The following is a 21212-nucleotide window of genomic DNA, read 5'->3' as shown; positions in this document are numbered from 1 at the left end:
CTGTTTACCTGTCCCTTTTCCTCGTAAGACACAAGAGCCAGTTGTGGGCTCTTTACTTTCATTGAAGTCTATCCCATGAAAAGGAGTCCTCTCTTATATCATCAGGCTGCCCTAACTGCATGTGAGGTACATATGTCTTCAGGGACCAAGATCCCCACTCACCCTATGGCCCATTTTCTTAAATTGGAATTTGGGGTCATTGTCTTCAGGGGTCCTCCCACTGTCTGTCAGTACCTGAATGATTCCTTATTTTCTCCCACAGCTCTACGGTAATGACTTTCAACCGTAGGACAGGTTCATAATTGTTCTCATAAACTGATATAAAGAATTGATGTTTCTTGGAGCCAGCCCGGTGGTGTAGTGGTTAAGTTTGTGTACTCTGCTTTGGTGGCCTGGGCTTCACAGCTTTGGATCCCAGGCACAGACCTGCACACCACTCATCAAACCATGCTTGGCGGCATCCCACATACAAACTAGAGGAAGATTGGCACAAATGTTAACTTAGGGACAATATTCCTCACCAAAAAAAAAAAAATTGATGTTTCTTGGAAGATAATCTAAAATGCTTGTCTTACTATCCTATTGGTTAGTGTATTTAAATAGCAGACCTAAGGTGAAGGGCTAGAAGACGTGACTTCTACTAGGAATACTTGGGTAACACCTTTCTCTAGGAATTTGAAGTCCTTTATATTTGAAAATGTAATATTTCTGTCATTTCACAAACAAGGAAAGTAAGGCGTCATATGATGTCATATTTAGGAGCCAGACTATGTTATAGAAACGGAAAGACGTTTTCTTTTTTCCTTTTTTTTTGAGGAAGATTAGCCCTGAGCTAACATCTGCTGCCAATCCTCCTCTTTTTGCTGAGGAAGACTGGCCCTGAGCTAACATCCATGCCCACCTTCCTCTATTTTATATGTGGGATACCCGCCACAGCATGGCTTGATAAGTGGTAGCGGTGCTAGGTCTGCACCCAGGATCCGAACCAGCAAACCCTGGGCTGCTGAAGTGGAGCACACAAACTTAACCACTACACCACCCGGCCAGCCCCTAGAAACAGACGTTTTGTATAAAGGCTTTCCCTGCATGAGAGAGTCATTGTCACCTGTGTGTCTTTCAGGAAACACCAAATTCAGTGTTCATGACTCAGTTGGACCTCTTGTTCCCTTCTATGTCTCCCTCCACCAAGCAAGAGAGTGAAAAGGACGGTAGGAAGTTGCTATGTAGCCCACGTTGTTGATATTAAAGACGGCATGAGAGACCATGTAGCAGTGCCAATATTTTAAGTGTTTTTATGACCATTATTATGCCTGTAGGGAGGCATTCTGTGTCTACATCCATCACAGGCCCCTGCTGCTCCCTGTGGTCTTACACTCTGCTGGGTTTATACATTTAGGTAACATTCCTGGCCCTCCTGGTAAGCGTTTATTTTTGTAACCTCCCCACTTTAGACGTGGGGACACTGAGGGCCTAAGGAGAACCTGAGCTGCTTTGGGTAGCATGGTGGTAGAGGCAGGTCTGGAACTCAGCCTCTTTCTGGAGGCTGTGGTCAGTTCAGTTGGTCCAGACCATCCGTTATAGGAGGGGAAGGGGAAAATGTCTGTCTCTCCATCTTTTCCCTCCTTCCTCCTTCTCCTGCTTCTCTTACAATCAGAAGAAAACTGGATTGGGAAATTGCTAGTACCTTACTGTAGATTTATTTCCTGTTACTCCTGGCCACATTTGTATTCTAAGTGACCATCAGGAGAAGAATGCAAAAGAATTGATTTCTGGTACTAAAATTTCAGACTCTGCGACACCTGTGATATTTCTAAACAGCCGAGTCCTCTCTTGCCTTTCACATGATTCATCGATGAAGCTGTTTGTCCACACAGATGTAAGACTGGCCCTTTATCCAAAAGGCAGGCCCCACGATCTCGCCCGGTGCATGAGGGTTAGAGCAGAGGGAGCAGCTGGCATCGGCGGCAGAAGCACCTTTAATTGTGCAGCATAGGGCCTGCTTCCTCTCATCCCCCATAGATAACCCAGAAATTACATCCTGAAACTTATTTCCCCGGAAAGAAAAGGAAGGGGAGGGATAACTTAAAAAGAAGATACTTCTAATATGGTATTAGACTGTAATTCATAGGGAAATTTATGCCTGAGATATGAATTTCTGAAAATAAGGGTTTTTTTCTAAAGGAAACACTGACACATCCTTAATTATAGAGTAATAAATACCAATGGTATATTATCTTCCGATATTTCCTTACACAGATATCAAAGCATGCAGCTGGTTTGAAAACTGATAATCAAGTACAATATAAGTTTATTACATCTTGCATTTACAACACACCCTTCAACAAAGCAGCCTCATGGAAGACTTCACAGTGAGCAACAGAGCTGCTCAGAGCAGAAACCTAACTGAACAAATTAGCCTTGAATTGTAACTTAAGAATCATAGTCAAACCAAAATGCCTGTCCTCTCCAGGAAGGCATTCCAAAGGCAAAGAGCTCGCCAAGGCACAGCCTCTGCTTCGGGATTATGGGGGCAGTTCTCACAAGCCAGCGTAACTTAACGATCAATCAGAAAAACAGAGAGCAGAGCGGTAACCACACCACGGAAGGATGCATAAAAACTGTACAAAGCATTAATAGTTGAATGGGGAGGTAGAGTGGATTTTGAGCAGAAACTATGAAACTATTAGAAAGCTCTGTTTATTGCTTTCAATCCAGGCAGCAAAATGAAAGAGAGACAAACATGGTCAAAGCAAAGCACGTGGACAAATGTGGGGGGTAGGAAAGGAACTGAAGGTTAAACAAGGCCAATATGATTCAGAATGAAAGGGAGGGAGGGCGCTGTCCGAGCCAGCTGCAATTACTAAACGTTACATTAGGAAGAGCTGAAATCCAGAGGGGGAGGTCTGGGTATTTTATTAAGGGGATTAATGTCCTCTTCCTTGGGTGTCTGAAGTTGCAGACTTTAATTTATTTGGTGCAGGATTTTATTGTGAAATTCTTAATGGGATAGGGGGATAAATAGGAACAATTATAAACACTTAGAAAAGAGGAACATGTAATACTTTTTATAAACTTAACTATAATAAACACAGGATTTGAAGCTATGGACAAAGGTAAAGAGTCAAAAAGTAGTCCATAATAATAGAACTTAAAGGAAAATTAGAGGTACATACAAAAGATTTAAGGAAAAAAAAAAAAACCCCACATAGATGTGTGAAGCCAAGGACTTTGAATGACTTAGGGGCTAGTTTTATTCTGCTCTCCTTTCTCCACCCATTTACAAAAATAAATCATATCTCTGGCATTTAGAAACCTAGTCATGAACATCATTTATTAATATAAACTTAATCTGCTGTCCTTTGGTGGGTGGTAAAAACATGAATAACAACAACTGGCCTAAAACAACAGCAACAGGATGATGCTCTCAAATACTGGAAAGCTATAAGGGGAAAAAAGCTCCTAATTTGCTCTTTCACCTTATTTTGCTGAAGGATAAAGCGGAAAAGTGGAGAAGGTGTGGCTAAATCATAGAAGGGCCAGATGCTTCAAGGGAGATTTTAACGTTTTCCTAAATGTGTATCAGAAGGAGGGTGGGCTTGAAACCTAGTGTGACTTATATTAGTTTATTAATCTGCTAATCTGCCACCACTTCTGGGGAAGGTGGGAACTAAGGAAGTTTTCTGCCTTCTGCAACTGAAGAGACTAAAGCAGAAACTTAACCGTGTTCATATTCCCTGAGTGTAACGCTGCTGTCATCTGGCAGGCAACCAGTCCACAAACGTATTGGTTCAGGCATTTGCCTGGCCAATAATGTAGGAAACATTGAAATTGGAAATATGGACCAGGAGGTATTTAAGAATTACTGATATGCAGCTATTAATCTTGAATGCAAATGGCATTATTTGGGATGTGGGCAAATCACTTAACTGGAACCACAGGATAAAGCACTTTGAAATTTTTTTTTTTAATGCTGTGGGAAAAATGGCATTGGTGAAGGACCAGCCCCGTGGCCTGCATGATTAAAGTTCTGCATGCTCCGCTTTGGTGGCCTGGGTTCTCGAGTTCAGATCCCCACTGGGGACCTACTCAACTCATCAACCATGCTGTGGAGGCATCCCACATGCAAAATAGAGGAATTGGTGCAGATGTTAGCTCAGGGCTGATATTCCTCAAGCAAAAAAAGAGGAGGATTGGCAATGGATGTTAACTCTGGGCAAATCTTCCTCAGCAAAAAAAGAAAAAAAAGCACTGGTGAAAAAATACAAATGGAAAAATATCACCTACAAAGAGGAGGATTGGTAAATGACTAAGCAAGTTTGCCTTGTTGCCTTCAACCTGGCGCATGAGTTGTATCAGCAAACAGGTTACTACCAAAGAGCCAAAGTCCTCTAAAGCTGACCCAGCAATAAGAGGGAGAAAACACAAGAATGTAATGCTTGGTGGCTCAGGGTGACCCTCAAAAGTCATCTCTCTAACTTTAGTGTTAGAAATGAGGGCACAGAACTAGAGGTTTGTAATGATCAGGGTGGGCTTTGGCTTTTGAACACTTCCCGACCTTCTGTGGCAAATTCAGGACATGGTGGAGTGGAACCAGTATCTTAAATCCCAGGGAAGGGTGGAGGTTGTTTTGTAATCATAATTAATTAAGAGGAAAAGCATCAAAGCACACATCTCTCTCCTTTTTCCTCTTGAGCCGCAGAGTCATGGGGGGAACTTGTGCTCTCTGGTGCTTGCAGCTCTGTTCCTGGCTTTGAATCGGTTTGGCTTTTCCTCTGGATTTCTAATGCTCTCATTGCAGGCCAGAAAAAATGGAATCTACAGAACTGCAAAACAAAATGTATGTGTATAGGGGTGTGTGTGTGTATGTGTGTGCGTACGTGCGCACACGGTAGGATTTCATTGAAGATAACGAATTGCCACACTTTAAGCACCAAATTTTAAAACTTAAAAATGTATGAGTAATGAAGTTTTAAGAAGTAAATGTGCTCGGAGTATTTATAGTCCTTTTTTTGTAAGAGGTTCCCCAGACCTCTGAGTGCATCAGCGAACTGTCCTCCTACACGACGGAGCGTGCAGCTGCGATTTGGCCCCAGGCACCACCTACCCAGAGTCACTACCTAATGTATTTTACATTTGCACAGATAATAAAAGAGGGAGGGAGGGAAAAAGAAGAGAAGCGGCCTTTTCCCCCCTCCGTGTGGTGTTTCCTTTTGTCGCTGCCGTCAGCTGACACATGGAAAATGTGGTGTACGGTTTTGCCTGCCTTTAATCTGTAATTAAGGATTCCTCGTCTGGGGCTGCTGCCTCCTTTCTCCTTCCCTCCCTGCCCTCTTCCGCCCTCGGTGGGGTCTGGCCCCGCGCCGCAGGCTGGGGCTCGGGGTGGCCGGCTGGGCCGCGGGCCGTGGGGAGGCGGCGGGGCGCCGGGCCTCGGCCCGACCGTGCGCTCGCCTGCCCGCCGGCGCGCCCCGGCTCTCCTCCCCGGCCCGCGCCACCGAGGAGCCAGTGCCGGGCGTCGGGCCGCTGCGCCCAGGATGCCGAGAGCGGGCAGGGCCGCCCTGCCGGGCCCCTGGCGGCCTCCGCGGGCGCCGGGGGTTGAGTGTGTCCAGGGCCCCGCCGGGCGTCCTCTCCCCAGCGGCGCGGCGCCTTCGCGGCCCCCGAGCCCGCGCCCCGATCCTCGCGGCGCCCGCTCTGGACGCCCGCTCGGTCCCGTCCACGGCGGGCGGGGGTCGCCCTCCACTCTTCCAGGCGCGAAAATGAGGAGGAGGGGGCCGCGGGGGTCCCAACGGCGGGACCGAGACCTCTCGGAGCTGCGCCCGGAGCCCGGAGCCCCAGGTGCCCGCGGCCGAGGCGCTCGTCCCCCGCAGCGGCCGAGCGAGCCCCGGGCAGCGGCCGCGCTCGCGCTCACACTCGTGGACTCACCCCAGACACGCGCTCGCTGGCGCGCGCACAGCCCGACACGCGCGCACTGTCCCGCACACACAGTGGCACGCACCCCGACACGCGCGCGCGGCGGGCGGCCCACGGCTACCCCAGCTCCCGGCGCGGGGCTCGCATGTTCCCGCTGCGGCCCCTCCGCGCGGGCAGCGCTGCCCTGGCGGGGCCGAACTCGCCTCTCCTCGTCTAAGTGTTTTACTGAACTTGGTTCCCTGAGTCGGCCAGTCTCAGTCCTCAGTGAGAGAAGACGATGAAGATGCACTAAGCAAAAGCAAAAATAACGACCTTCATCCCCTTCTCCTTTTTAAAAAGTTTAACTGAAGCAAACACCGAGGATTGAGTGGGGATGGGCACAGAGACTCTCCAGGCAGGGATTCTGGCTATTAATTTTAAAATACTCCTCTCCGACTCTCTCATATATTCAGACGAGTGATTTCCATCCCACCCCAAGCCCCCAGGATGCTTTCCTTTTCACTTCCTACCGGTGTTTGGGATTACGAACTGTTTCTCCTCTTAACCGCCAATTGGTTACTTAGGAGGCAGGGGAGAGGGGTTAAGCGGTATTGAGGCCGGAGGAAGTTTAGAAGCGTCACATTGATTTGTCACTCATTTGGTCTAATTAAGTTTCCGAAAAATTTGGAAAAACGTTTAATATCAATTTGAGGCTTCTACATTTTTAAAAGAGCCTCCCATACACTAGTATTATTTATCTTTATTTATTTGAGTGTACACATTTAGAATTGTATGTGTAAGAGAAAAAATGCCCCTTATCCTTGTTTTCAAGAATACCCCTTGCGTCTCTATCCATCTAGGCTATAGGATAATTTTCTCTCTGTTTCCCACCAATAAAGATTGTCTGCTAAAGTGATGCAAACCCGTCAACACATATAAGAAACCTCAGTCTGGAGTGTTTGTGACCATCCCTGGCATTTATGGCTCAAGATTCCCCCCGCCCCCCGCCGCCCCCTCGTTTGAAATTTTCCTCAAACTGTAGGCTTGAAGATGTGGATTAGCTGATTGGTTATTTAAGACGTGAGAAGAGCAGTCTAGGGGTAAACCCAGGTAGGAGAGGATGGCCACACAAACCTACCCTTGGCAGGCTGAACACCAACACACGGGCGGTGCCTTGAGGAGAGACTGTAAGCAGTGATAATCAGGGCTTTCACAAATCATAAAATGGACTGAAATATCTGATTCATTATTTATTCATCACAGCACAACTTTGCAAATCTGGGAATAATGTTTGAAAACCAAGTGCCTTCTATTTTGTACATCAACTCAGCAGATGGGTCTCCCTTCCAAAACGTGGCTAAAGGGTTAAAGCTATAATTTTAGAAAAGATAGGAAATGACATTAAGATCTGATACATTTCCTTTTCCTTCTGGCAATAATATCCCCCAAAGAAAAAATACATACTATTGATATCATGATAATGTTTCTCGTTCTGAGTACAAGTGTCAGACTGATTCCCGTTTGTGGAAGTGTTTTTAAAACTGCGAGGACACTTTCACTACTATGAAAGCTGACGAGCCAATGAAGGGGAACTTCTTTTAACTCCATAATAGCAGGTTACATAGTAAATGAACATCGATGGTCAAATAGCCAATTATGGTATAAATATCCCTTGTTTATAGAGACGTGTTAAAGGGGCCTTTGGAGTACAAAGGATTAGGCCCATCCAAGCTACCATTTCTTCTTCGACCCATTATGTCTTCCCTCAAAACGGCCAGTGCTGTTGTAGGTAGCACGCACACAGAACATACTTCTCCATGTTGATTTTAGTTTGCTTTATTTCAATGCACACTGTTGTTTACTTTTTAAAATTTAAATAAATGTCAGCATTGTATAATTTCTATGTTAACAAAGCAGTGAGCAAAATCCCTTGTATGTTTATAAAATATTATTGTTTAATTCACATAGTTTAGAAATTCCAAATGTTGAGAATAGGAAAGAGGCCAAATACCATCTGTTTATAACTATGATGCATCGTAATATGTGTACTTTTAAAAGGAGTTTGGTCAATCATGCCACTATTTTATCTGCTCGGAATATGTTGAAGATTTAAAATGTAATTTACAGGATTACTTTTACTGCGTTGCATCCAACTGTGAATTGTAAAGAAATCGGTCTCTTCTGTTTTTCTCAAATTAATCATGTAACAGCCCCAATTAATGGGGGCCGTTAAATGTGTCACTTTTTGCTTAGCTCCAGAATTCTTCTAACTTTGGCTCAGTCCACCTTCTTGATGCTGATAAAAACTCCAAGGACAAATGAAACAAAACACTCCTAGCTGTGTCTTTCTGCCAGGAGATAGTCACTTAGAATGGGAGGAAGGGTATGGTAGCTAATAATTAGCTAACATCAGCCCTGAGAAATTACCTGTGAAATACCCTTTGGTGCTGGGTTGAAAAACAGCATTTGACACTCCCTGTTTTAAAATAGTACATTCTGGTCCCTGAGACTTCTGATTTAAGTTACCTTTTATTTCACAAGCGTCTAATTGCATACCGTATAACAAAGGGAGTGCATTTACTTGCAATAGATGTGCAGGTTTTTGTTTTTTTAAAGTTAGAAACTCAAGTTATTTAGTGAGAAATTCTCCCTTGCTTTGTGAACTAGAGAAACTCCACAACTGAATCTTCAATTCGGGCCAGACATAGCGGTGGGGATCCAGGGCTGGCCTCAGGGTCTCCCACCGTGGGGTCTCTCTCAAGAAGGGAAAACTAAAAACTCAGATGTTCTGAAAAAGGTTTGAAAAATGTGATAAAAACATTTAGTAGCAAATGATGGTTGCTTGCTTGATTTTTTAGCAAGGTAGTATCAGTAAAAAGCTACACCTGGAAATGCTTTTATAGATAATCACATGCAGAATATGAAAACACGCTCCCAATAAGCTGGGAGTGTTCTGGACGTTTTCCTTCTCAATTTTCAACGGCTGCTGTATCCAGTAGTTTCTCTGTCCATTTAGCAATATCTGTTTTCTGAAACGTTTTCGTTTTAGCAGCTTCATCTAAAACTCCATCAACCTAGATTATTTACTTACACATAATTGTGAACATTAAGGGTACTACCTTATCTAAGTAAACAAACTGACCTAAGTATACATTTTTTTAATCTGATCGTTACATTTTTAAAATCTGTTTTCTTTCTGGTCAGATTTTTTTCCCTCAAAGATGAATCCACTGGGTCTTCATATTATAGAGATATGGTCTGGTTTGTTTTCCTTTGAGTGACAATAAGAAAATGTCAGACTCCTTTTTCCTAACTAATTACTCAAGTGTACAGAGTAGAAGAGAGAGTACAAAAAAGAAAGAAATGTGAGAAATAAAGCGAAAAGAAATTGGGGAAAGTGGAGGGCAAAGGGAGATGCGAGAAGCAGAAGCTAGAACTGGCTTAAAAAAGGCTTATCAAACAAAGCTTTCAAATTGCTTTGATCGGTATAAGACACACTCATTAAAAGCATCGTCATTTCCAGATAAAACTTAGATTGTTGCACTCAGGTATTAAACAGCGAAGGGAAACTCTTAAGGGAAACTTGGTTGATACTTGTGGACCAGTTTTTCCATTCAAGTCCCACATTCCTCCGTGAAGCTTGTGCTGGATACCCATATTCTCAGTGTGGGAGACGGAGATGAAGGAGTAGAGACGTGCTGTACTTTTAAAGAATTTACAATCTAGAAGGAAGCCATGAATACCCAAAATAAACAAGGCTATGTATAATGCCCTGTTATATGTTACCTACTGTAGATATAAAAATAAAGACAGTTTTAACTGGAGGAACTATTCAGACGTGCTTTCCTTCCGAGTACCTTGGCTAACAGTTAATTTCTAAACAAGTTAGGCAAGACTTTAAATGTATAAACCATTCAGAACTCCCCAAGTCTAATGAATTGCGGTAGATATATAGTCAAGATTGAAATTGGCATGAAGGTGTGCCTCTGATGTTCCCATTAGAGCTGACTTAGAATCATAGCAATGACTCACATGTGCCCATAAGTCATTACATAGTCATGTTATCTTGACAATCAAAATCACTTTATAAAATATATTTTAATTAGTTACTATAGAGCCCTGAAGTTAAGGCATTTAACTTAACCAATACTGGGTGGGCATTTATAAGTATCATATTTAAATTAGGTAAAAGATGAAAAGAAAGGAATTAAGAATAAGAAAAATGTATGGGAAACTATTTGTTTCTTCCAATTAATCTAAAACATGCCAGGAGCTTTTTCTTATTTTGCCTTTTATGAAGAATTACTGACCCAAAGAAAAGTCAGATGAGGACTGCAACTAAACAAACAATAAAAGCAACAACAACCCCCCCCCCCAAAATATTGCTTTTTTAGGAGAGAAATACGCGAAGTAGTAAATTCACCCATTTTAAAAATTAAGAAGAAAAGCCATAAAATTTACTACACACAATAAATAATAAATATTCTTCTAGTTTCATATGATGGCTAATTAAAGAAAAAGCCCATGTGGAAAATTTGGAAAAGAGACGAATAAAACAAGGTAATTAACTCTTAGCTCCTTCAGCCTTAAAGGAGAGAGAGCGAGGTAAGATTTCTTTTGAGTTTGGACCTGCAGTAACCTCAGAGATCAAATCTGCCTCTACAAAAAAAATGAAAGCAATCCTAGTAGCTCTCCAACTCAAGCTCAGGTCTTGTTATTGGCCCCACTCTGACTTTGGCACCCTGAAGTCTTAGTCCCCGAGTTCTTTGCTCTTTGACTGAATTTCTGCCCTTTATCACAGGTGGTCAGCACTGGGTTCTTGCTTTGTTCTCTTGGACCTTCCATGACAGAATCCACTGGCTGGTACTTATTCTATTACATTTGGGTAGTTCTGGATAGTTGAAGATGCATTTTTCCATCCACCATCTTATTTAGTCTCTGTAATACCTTTGTGATATAAGTAAACCGTAGTTCTAGTCCCAAACTTCAGAAGAAGCAACTCTAAATCATACCACTAGTACATTTCAGAGTTGGGCCTAGAAGTCATACCACATGGTGCTCAGTTGATTTCCCTCTTTCCTTTTGACTGGATTTCATACTTTGTTCATTTGAATTGTGGGCATGGGATTAAATTACAGTGACAGTTTTTGTTTTGGGTAAAGAGAAGGAAAAGGTGGAGGAGCAGAAGCGGAAGGGTGATGGGGAAGAAGAAAAAGAAAAGAAGGGAGAAAATCCACAACAATCCCTACAGGTGTTTCTGTGAAGCAGGGAAGGATAAATCTTTAAACAGCTCCCCGGCTGCTGACGGAGATTAGTAAGGAGAGAAGCACTTCCCAAGCTTGTACCATATAGAGGAAAACCTAATTCCAAAGCTGTCACAGTGCTTCCTGCTTTAAAGGATAGATAGCTGAAGTATTGACAGAGCTCTTTCATGAGTTCTTGGATATGCATGAAAGGGCACAAGCTTGATTTTGAGTACAAGATGGAGAACCATTCCGTTTATGAAATCAAAAGGAATTTGGGGAAGTTGAAAAAAAAAAAAAACCTGGTAGAGAGGAAAAGAAAATGGTCATAGGATAGAGGGACATAAGCTAGAACTTAAAGATAACATTTCAAGCAACAAATTCCCCATGGTGGCGTATGGTTGATTATTAAATTTTTTTCTTAGAGGGACGTATTACACTCAGCTCCAAGCTTATGCTCCAATGTAATCTCCATCTGTAACTTCAAACCTCCACTGAAAGTCTGAAACACAAAACTGGCTAGATATAGTTCCACATTTGGGGGATGAAGACATAGAGAAAGTAGACAAGGGGGACATTGCAGAAGGCATGATTTAAAATAAAGACAGAATTTTATGGAAGCAGGAAATAAGGACAAGAGATGATTAGGAGAAATGTTAGCCCTCTGAGAATGAATACTAAGAAACAAGGGAACCCGTAAGACAGGAGGTCTTGGGAAAAACCAGCTGCTTGTGGATGTTGGAGGCATGTGATACTTTTGGCTGCTCAATACCTACCTAACCTTCGATCAGAACCTAAAGATCTGTTTGAGGAATTAATTCTTTCTTACTGAATATAATCAGGCCCGGGAATTGAATCTTGCCTTGAATAGAGGAACAAAAAGACAACTTTGGAAATCCAGTCTATCTGACCGAAAGCAGCAAAACCAGACTATTTTCACCAAAAGTCAGATGTTGGCTTCTGCTTCTTAACCTCCACATCTTCTGGGGTTCCCACTGATCCCAAGCTCAAATATCCAGCCTCGCTCTGACATGGATCTCTATCCGTTAGGATTCTGTCAGGTGCAAAAAACAGAAAGACTTGGCTCAACTAAATTGCTCAGTAAGGAAAAATTATCATTTCGGAGGGAAAAGTGTTGCTGTAGAGTGGCTGCGTCTTTCCACTCTTTCGTCCTGACAGTTTAGCTTCTCTTTGCCTGTCCCCCTTATGTTCAAAAGAAGGCTGCAGAAATCCAGCCATTACATCCTCGCCACATCCCTCTTTCCAGACACAAGAGAAGAGATTTTGTTCTTGCTTGTGTCTCTTTCTGCAACCAGGGAACCCTTTTCCCAGAAGCCCATCAGGAGAATTCCCCACACATCTCATTGTATCATGCATGCGTAAACTGGCAGTGGCAATGGGGATGACTTCTGTCAGTCAGGACCTAAGCCTGACCCATATAGGTGAAGGATAGATAGACCCACCAACAAAGTTAGGACGAGGTTCACAAAGGTAAGAGGGAGGAAATGGCTGTTGGGTAGGGAACCCACATTGCAGCTTCTTCCACTAAAGACGTTTATGTCTGATTGAGTCAGATTTGCTCTCTGTGGCTTGCAAACAAAGAACTCTAATTAATATACTTGGTTACAACTACTACTGGGATTATTTAAATTTTAGATAGCTTTCTTGAGCTATAGATACAATATACGTAATATATAATGACTTGCTTTTACTTATAAATTTCTTGTTTTTTCTTTTTTTTATGTAACTGAAGGGATGACTTGGGTTTTACAAATGTATTTTTTTTAAAGATTTTATTTTTTTCCTTTTTCTCCCCAAAGCCCCCCAGTACATAGTTGTATATTCTTCGTTGTGGGTCCTTCTAGTTGTGGCATGTGGGATGCCGCCTCAGCGTGGTTTGATTGAGCAGTGCCATGCCCGCGCCCAGGATTTGAACCAACGAAACACTGGGCCGCCTGCAGCGGAGCGTGCGAACTTAACCACTTGGCCACAGGGCCAGCCCCACAAATGTATTTTTTAATCTTCTAGATGTCAAGCATTTATTGACCATGACTTTAAAATTTCCCAGTAATAATTTCCCCAAAATGTTTGATGTTTTATTTTTACATTTATTCATGCCTTCCTTTATGTTCATTCAGTCATTCAGTCAATTTCTTCTTTGTTTTTTCAAAAAGTTGTTATGAGATACCTACTGTGTATGTGGAAGGCATTGGGTTAGCAAGAAAAACAAAAAACAAATGTCACACAACATTTGTATAACCTTAAAACTAAGGCATATTTTTTTTTTTCATTTTATAAGTTTTCTAAAAGGGGAGGAATGGGATAAAAATAGGGGGCACACAGACCTTCATGGCCGTTCCCAGTCGTTCCTCATCTTGCTAAGATGGTGTCTTGTTTTCTGAGGTGTGTCCTGCTTTGACAGACAAGTTCTTTGGGGCTTTAGGCATGAGAATAGGGAGGAAAGAGAGAGAGAACAAAAGTTCAAAAGGTTAAATTTGGGGGAGGAGGTTATCTTGACATGAAGCTGGAATTTGAAGACATGTAGAAGAGCAGAAGCAGCTGCTGTGCGTGAACCACTGGATGGGGCAGCGAAGGGGGATTTTTGAAGACCTCTACACACTTTATCATGTTCAAAAAGCAAAGGAAGAACTTGAGTTATTCTGAAATTATTTTTGGTTGCAGCACTGCTGTTCCTGTGGGTTATTATTTTGTAGTATCCAGGGCTCAATTTGGTTGCACGTGACAGAAATCAACTCACATTAAATAGGCATAAAACTTGGCTTATATGTCAAAAAGTGCTAGGAGATGATCTTGGGCATTATGAGAGCCCCTGCTCAAGGACAATCCCCTGGGATCTGGCTCAGTCTCTCTCTCTCTTAAGGCTCTCTTCTGGATTCTTTCTTTCTCTAGAAGGCTATCTCCATGTGGTAGAAAGATGGCTCTTGTGTAGTTCACATGATCTGAGAAGAGAGAACCTAGCATGTCTTGCATCCAAGTCAGATCCCAGTGCAAAGGACATTCATTCACCCTGTCTGGGTCACTTTCCTCTACTTTTGGTGGGGGATGTAGGAGAACTGAGCAAGGCGTAATTCCAGATGTCTGCTCCAGTGTTACACTGGGATGGATCCTTCAATCCATGTTAAAAGAAACTTTCCAGCTATTAGGCAAAGGAATAAGTTGTGATATAGTCGACACTGTGTCTCTTGTTAAACAAATGTCTTCTCAGCTGAGTTTACATTGCTATCCCCATACAGAGTTGAATTTTAATTTAAATTTAGATTTCTAATTGTCTTTTCAAATGTCTTTCAAAGGCTTAAACTCCAAGGTAGCTTTGAAATGAAAATTATTGGATATGCAGAAAAACATGGAAATAGAGCCACATGACAAAGTGAGGAAGAGTAAAGCTATTATTCGTCACTGGAGAAAGGCTGGACTTGGACTTCACTGTCATCAAGAAGCGCTCAAGTCCTTTGCAGACCCCCTAAAAGGGAAAGATACCCACAAGGAGATATGCTTGTATTTCCTTTTGTTAAGACATACTCAAAAGAATTGCCTGTCACATACTAGACAGTACAATTGACGTTAGAAACAGATTGTAGAATTTCCAAGCACAGAGGTTCATGCATTGTGAAGGATTATCATTCAGGTGTCAAATATCTGTCAAGTACTTGTTGATTTTTTTTTTTAATGTTTTTTTTGGAGGGGGAGAAGATTAGCCCTGAGCTAACATATGCTGCCAATCCTTGTCTTTTCGCTGAGAAAGACTGGCCCTGAGCTAACATCTGTGCCCATCTTCCTCAACTTCATATGTGGGATGCCTACCACAGCATGGCTTGCCAAGCGATGCCATGTCCGCACCTGGGATCCGAACCAGCCAATCCTGTTCTGCCAAAGAGGAACTTGTGAACTTAACTGCTCTGTCACTGGGCCAGCCCCTAAGTAGTAGTTGATTTTTATGAAAAGTTTTTGATTCCTATGATAAGAGAGTCAGTTTTGGTGGTGGCGGGTGGGGGGCCGGAATCTTAGTGTAACCAGATTGGAAGTGCAGACAGAACCCTGGTATTCTTTTATATGCCGAAGACTTACACAGGTGTTAAAGAGGTCAAGGTCCTGAACCCAGGTTATATAAAGGACTGATCACTAGAATGAGGTAGATAACCATTGGTGACCAAAAATGAATCAGAAGATGCTTTAGGTTCTGACTGTGAAGGTTTGCTCATAATACAAGAAGAAAGTGGTGCATCTTTGTATAGACAAACGCATTTGGATAATCTAAGTAAACATAATAAAAATTTTTGTACTACTGTTTACCATAGTTACAGTAGATTGAGTTATTGTTCCCGATTTCTCCCTATTATAGAATTAGATGTTATACATGTATGCCCTTTTCCATGTGCCTTTGCTGTGCCTCCTGCTAGAGAAGGCAGTGTTCTGTCCCCAACCTTTTGATGTTGGGCTTGTGCATGTGACTTGCTTTGACCAATGGAACTGAGTGAAAGTGAGACTGTGCCTGGTCCAAGCTGAGGCTTTAACATGCATTGGATGTTCCCTGTGCTTGAACTTCCATAACTCACCATGAGAATACAATGAACTGAGTAGCTACTAGTCCGAGGAGCATATGGAGTTAGTTACATGACGTAGACCTGAACCCAACCCGCAGCCTGGAGCCCAGAGCCTGAAGTTAGTCTTGTTCAAGAGAATTGCAGCAACTTACAGACCCATGAGGGAGAAATAAATGCTTGTTTTAAGCCGCTGAATGTTGGAGTGGTTTTTATGCAGCATTATTACAACAATAGCTGACTAATAGAGTAGTATTTCTTTCCTTTCCCTACAAGTGTTTTGAAATTGATGGCGCATCTAACAACTCATAGCATTGTAGGATCAAGGAAATTCAATAATTATAGAGTTAATCATTTAATTAGAATTATGGGAAGTGGTACAAAAAGGATGTAAAGAACTCAAAACACAAAGACCTAATCTAATCTGGGAGTCAGGAAATGTTTCTCTGAGGAGGTGACACTGAGGCTGAGATCTAGCTTTTGGCTAAGCAAAGTTGGAAGATAAGGGGAAAAGCATTCAAAGTGACGGGGACAGTCTTATAAAGCCCCTGAGGCAAGAAATAGAAGCTCACTGAGCATGGAGAAGTATCTGGAAAGCAGAGAGGAAACAAGAAAGTGTCAAGAGAAGAAAGGTTGGTGAGGTTCAATTTACCACAGTGTTATGGGCTGAATTGTGTCTCCCCCAAAATTCATATATTGAAATCCTAACACCCAGTACCTCAGAATGTGACTGATTTGGAGATAGGGTGTTTAAAGAGGTAATTAAGTTAAAATGAAGTTATTAGGGTGAGCGCTAAGCCAATCTGACTGGTGTCCTTATAAGAAGAGGAGATTAGGACATGGACACATGAAGAGAAGATGATATGAAGATAACCATCTACAAGCCAATGAGAGAGGCCTCAAAAGAAACCAGCCCTGCCGATACCTTCATCTTGGACTTCTAGCCTCCAGAATTGTGAGAAAATAAATTTCTGTCATCTAAGCCAACTAGTCTCTGGTTATTTGCTTGGGAGTCAGTCCTTAGTCTGTTCAGACTACTATAACAAAAATTCCATAGACTAAGTGGCTAATAAACAAGAGAAACTTATTTCTCAAGTTCTGGAGCCTGGAAAGCCCAAGATGAAGGTGCCAAAAATTCAACATCTTGTGAGGCCCGCTTTCTTGTTCACAGACCATCATCTTCTTACTGTGTTCTAACATGGCAGAAGGAACAAGGGTGCTTCTGGGGTCTCTTTTATAAAGGCACTAAACCCATTCGTGAGAGCTCCATCCTCATGACCTGATCACCTTCCAAAGGCCTCACATCTTACCATCACATCGCGGGGTTAGGATTTCAACATAGGCATTTCTACAGGACACAAACTTTCAGTCTGTAGCAGAGTTCTAGCAAACTAATACACACTGTAAGTTCAGTTTCTAAGTCCTGTGCCCATAAGTAGTAGCTGCTTAGTACATTTTTGTTGGATTAATTAATGATAGAAATGAATGGACCACATGAAAGAGACCATATTGAGGATTTAAAAAAATTTTATTTTACCTAATGAGCAACAGAAAGTCATTAATGATTTTAAGTAGAGAAGTAAATTGATCAGATTTAGATTTTAGAAAGTTTCCTCTGGCTCAAGTATAAATAATGAATTGGAGGGGAGGAGAATTAGGAGATTGTCTCAGTGGTCCAAGGAAAGATGATGGTGGCTTACACTAAAGTAGGGGCCGTAGAAATGGAGACAAATGGATTGATTCAACATACATACAGTAGAGAAATCGATGGGGCTTGGTGATTGATCAGGCACTGCAGGTGAAGGAGGGATCAGAGTGACTTTCCAGTCTGTGAAACCAAGATGGGAAACACTGGAATACAATCAGATTTGAGAGGAAGCTCACCAGAATGGTTTGCAACAAGTTGACTTTGAGAGGCCTATGGGACATGAGGAAGAAACTTCCAGATAGTTATAGAATTATTATGGTATAGATATGCTGAAAATTCTATTTGAAAATACAAATACTAGAAATTCTAGATAAAATAAAATAAACACTCTTCAATCCATTGTTGAGTTTGCAGTAATGTAAGAGAAATTTCCAGGGGCCAAAGAGAGAACCAGGAGCCCAAGTGGTAATCACATGAACCAACAAGGCCAGAGTCAGAGCTGGGCTGGGCTAGGCGGATGGTCATGTCTCAGAAATCCAGGAGCTTTCATTTTCATACTCAGAGAAACACGAATGACAAGGCGTTGGTAATTCTGGAGGGAGGTAGAGGTTTAAACTGAACCTCTTACATAAATCCAGGATCATTTAAGGGATACCCCTTCAGTGAAATAGTAGACTAGAAATAATCTGCATGCTGGTACAAAGAGAAAATAAGGACCTGGGTGCAGGATGGAAAATAAGCCACCTCAGGGAATTTATAACCACAGACATGCACCTCATATGAGCTTGGTGTTTAAACTGCATAGCTCTGAAAACTCCATGTTGAGATGTCAACATATTCCCAGCAGAAGCAAACTGAGAGCAAATCTGGAGTGCTAAAACCTGATCCCAGGCCATACATGATGCCCCAAGATGAAGCTTACCAAAGATGAGCTCACCACTGAAAATTACAAAACATACAAGGTAACAGTCCACCTTGAGAAACTTAGGAAAGAGGAAAAACAGCAGAATTATACTCCAAGGAACTATCAGAGATAGTTCCATAAGATACTCAGATTTAAAATGTTTAAAACATTCAAAAAAGAAACAGCAAAATCATTACAATGTACAGATAGATTTGAAAAAGAACCAATTAGAAGTTCTAGAAATATAAAATATAGCCCTTGAAGTTAAACTCTGAGGATTTTGAGAGTATGTTAGATACAGCTTAGAAGGAATTCATTAACTAGAAAATGTTTGTAAGGGTTATAATGTTATAAGGGGTATTTGGGTTATGAGGTTATAAGAAATTGTATATACCTATATAATACATAGGTATATATAATATATAGGTATAAGATATATATACCTATATATTATATACAATATAATTTATAAATAATATAAAATATAATTATAATAATTTATAATATAAATATAGAAAATATAATTTATATATGTACTTTAGAGATATATATAATTTCTACACACACACATACAAACATATATGCAAAGAGAGGTTAGAATGAAAAAGTCCTGATAATAGGACTTTCATAAAGACTTATTAGAGAAAGTAGGAGAAACTTTACCTGTTAAGACAGATTACCTACAAAGGAATGCTAATGAAATTGACAATAGACTTCTCAATCGCAACATAATAGGCAAAATAAAATAATATCTGCAAAACATTGAGAGAAAATAGCTGTCAACTAACAATTCTATATCCATATATATTTCATACTGTATACCTATGTCATTGAAGAATGGGGTCAAATGCAAATACTTCTTTCCAGATGAAAAATGAGAAAGCTTATGACTCACAGACCTTTGCTGAAAGAACCAAGTCAGACTGTTCTTCATAGAAAGCAATTGAACCCAGACAAGAATGAGATATAAGAAGCAATATGACAAAATAAAATTGTAAAGTTGTAGAAATGTAGTAAATCTAAATAAGCATTTTCTGAACAAAATAATAAAAACAACCATTTGGGGGTTTAAAAGCCAGCTGGAATATTTCTTGACTTTATAGTAGTTATTTCTGAGGTGAAGAGGACTACACTTGGTGATTCAACTTTATGAGTAATGTTTTATTTCTTAAGTTAGGTAGTGAGCAGAAGTTATGATTCTTTAACTCTTCATTTCTTTTTGTGTGTGTGAATTTGTCATAAGAAATTTAGATATAAATGAGTTATCTATTTTTAAAAAGCAGCAGAATGAATATGAAAGTCTGGAAAAGAACAACATACAAGACAAGTGGAGGATAATCAGACTTTAAGTGTCATTACATTCTTTATTTTATTGCATTAACATTGCATTATAACATTATATAACTTTCAGATGTACATTGTAATATATTTCGAATTCTGTGTAGATTACATCATGTTCACCACCCAAAAACTAATTATAGTGCATCCCCTCACATGTGAGCCTAATCACCCCTTTTGCCCTCTCCCCTCCCCCCTTCCCCTATGGTAACCACCAATCCAATCTCCATTGCTATGTATTTGTTTGTCGTCGTTTTTATCTTCTACTTATGAGTGAGATCATATGGTATTTGACTTTCTCTCTCTGGCTTATTTCACTCAGCATAGTACCCTCAAGGTCCATCCATGTTGTCACAAATGCCCGGATTTCCTCATTTCTTATGGCCGAGTAGTATTCCATTATGTATATATACCACATCTTCTTTATCCATTGGCCCCTGATGAGCAGTTAGGTTGCTTCCAAGTCTTGGCTATTGTGAATAATGCTGCAATGAACATAGGGATGCATATAGCTTTATGCCTTTGTGTTTTCAAGTTCTTTGGATAAATATCCAGCAGTGGAATAGAAAATTAAGAATAGATCTGCCATATGATCCAGCTATCCCACTACATTCTTGTATTATTTAAAAGGAGAGTCAACATATTTATTAACCTTAGGCTTTATAAAGTCAGAATAAAAGAACAGAAACAAAATATATTATTTCCAAACAAGAAGCAATTAAAAAGAAAAAATTCATTGACCCAAGAAAGAGCAAGAAAGGAGGAAAACAAAATGACAGTAAAAAGAAGCACAAAATATAATATGTCCAAATATACAAGACATTACGATAAATATAAGCAGCCTAAAGTTGTCAGCTAAAACAGATATTAAAAGATTGAATTTTAAATATTTAGGCAAGTGATTTCTACTGGAAATGCATCCAAAGGCCATAAAAAGTTTGGAAGTAAAGTTCTAGGAAAAGAAACACGAGACAAATAACAACTTAAAAAAAAAACAAAAAGCTGGTGCTGCTATATTAATATCAGAAAAATAGACTTTAAGGCAAAAACCATTATTGAAACATTGTTGAGAATAATTGTGGCTAGTGCATAATGGTAAAAGGAATGTCACCTGGACGATACAGCAATTCTGCACATATATTCACCAAATAACATACATTCAAAAGATATGAAGAAGAAATTGACCAAATTGTAGGGGAAAAAAATGACAAATCTACATTCATAGTGGATAAATTTTTAATAGGCTTATCTCAGTTGATGGTAAATCAAGCAGGCAAATACCTTAGTAAGGATAGAGAAGATTTGTATAACACAAATTATAGGATTGATATGACTGATATATATTGAACCTTGAACCCAACAGTTTGAGAATATGAAATCAGCACAAGCAAACTTGGAGCTTTCACCAAATTAACCACTAATTGGGCCTCAAAGAAATCTCAACAAATATCAGAATTGATCTGAATAGGTTTAATTTAGAAATTAGAAAATAGAGTTGAATACAACGTCATTATATTAAAATCAGAGGCTGGCCTGGTGGTGTAGTGGTTAAGTTTATGCACTCTGTTTCGGTGGCCCTGGGTTCGCAGGTTTGCATCCTGGGTGAAGACCTACACACCGTTCATCAAGTCACG

At 40.8% G+C, this 21212-nt stretch overlaps 1 protein-coding gene across 30 annotated transcripts in view; it reads left to right on the top strand.

Moving 5' to 3' along the window:
• The window catches only part of GTDC1 (glycosyltransferase like domain containing 1), a 424081-nt gene that overhangs the window by 369606 nt on the left and 33263 nt on the right, over nucleotides 1-21212 (top strand). For 15 of the 30 annotated variants that reach the window (XM_070581283.1, XM_070581288.1, XM_070581278.1 and 12 more), the window contains one exon: nucleotides 1121-3193. The exons of the other annotated variants lie outside the window; for them this stretch is intronic. In XM_070581283.1, the coding sequence (XP_070437384.1) occupies nucleotides 1121-1240 (120 nt within the window). In that variant the 3' untranslated portion in view covers nucleotides 1241-3193. Of the gene's footprint in view, nucleotides 1-1120; nucleotides 3194-21212 lie in introns of those variants that run through there. 30 annotated transcript variants of the gene reach the window in all.

This window comes from Equus przewalskii, chromosome 17 (genome assembly GCF_037783145.1).
Source record: "Equus przewalskii isolate Varuska chromosome 17, EquPr2, whole genome shotgun sequence".
Lineage (NCBI taxonomy): Eukaryota > Metazoa > Chordata > Mammalia > Perissodactyla > Equidae > Equus > Equus przewalskii.
This window is presented reverse-complemented; position numbering and strand designations above follow the sequence as displayed.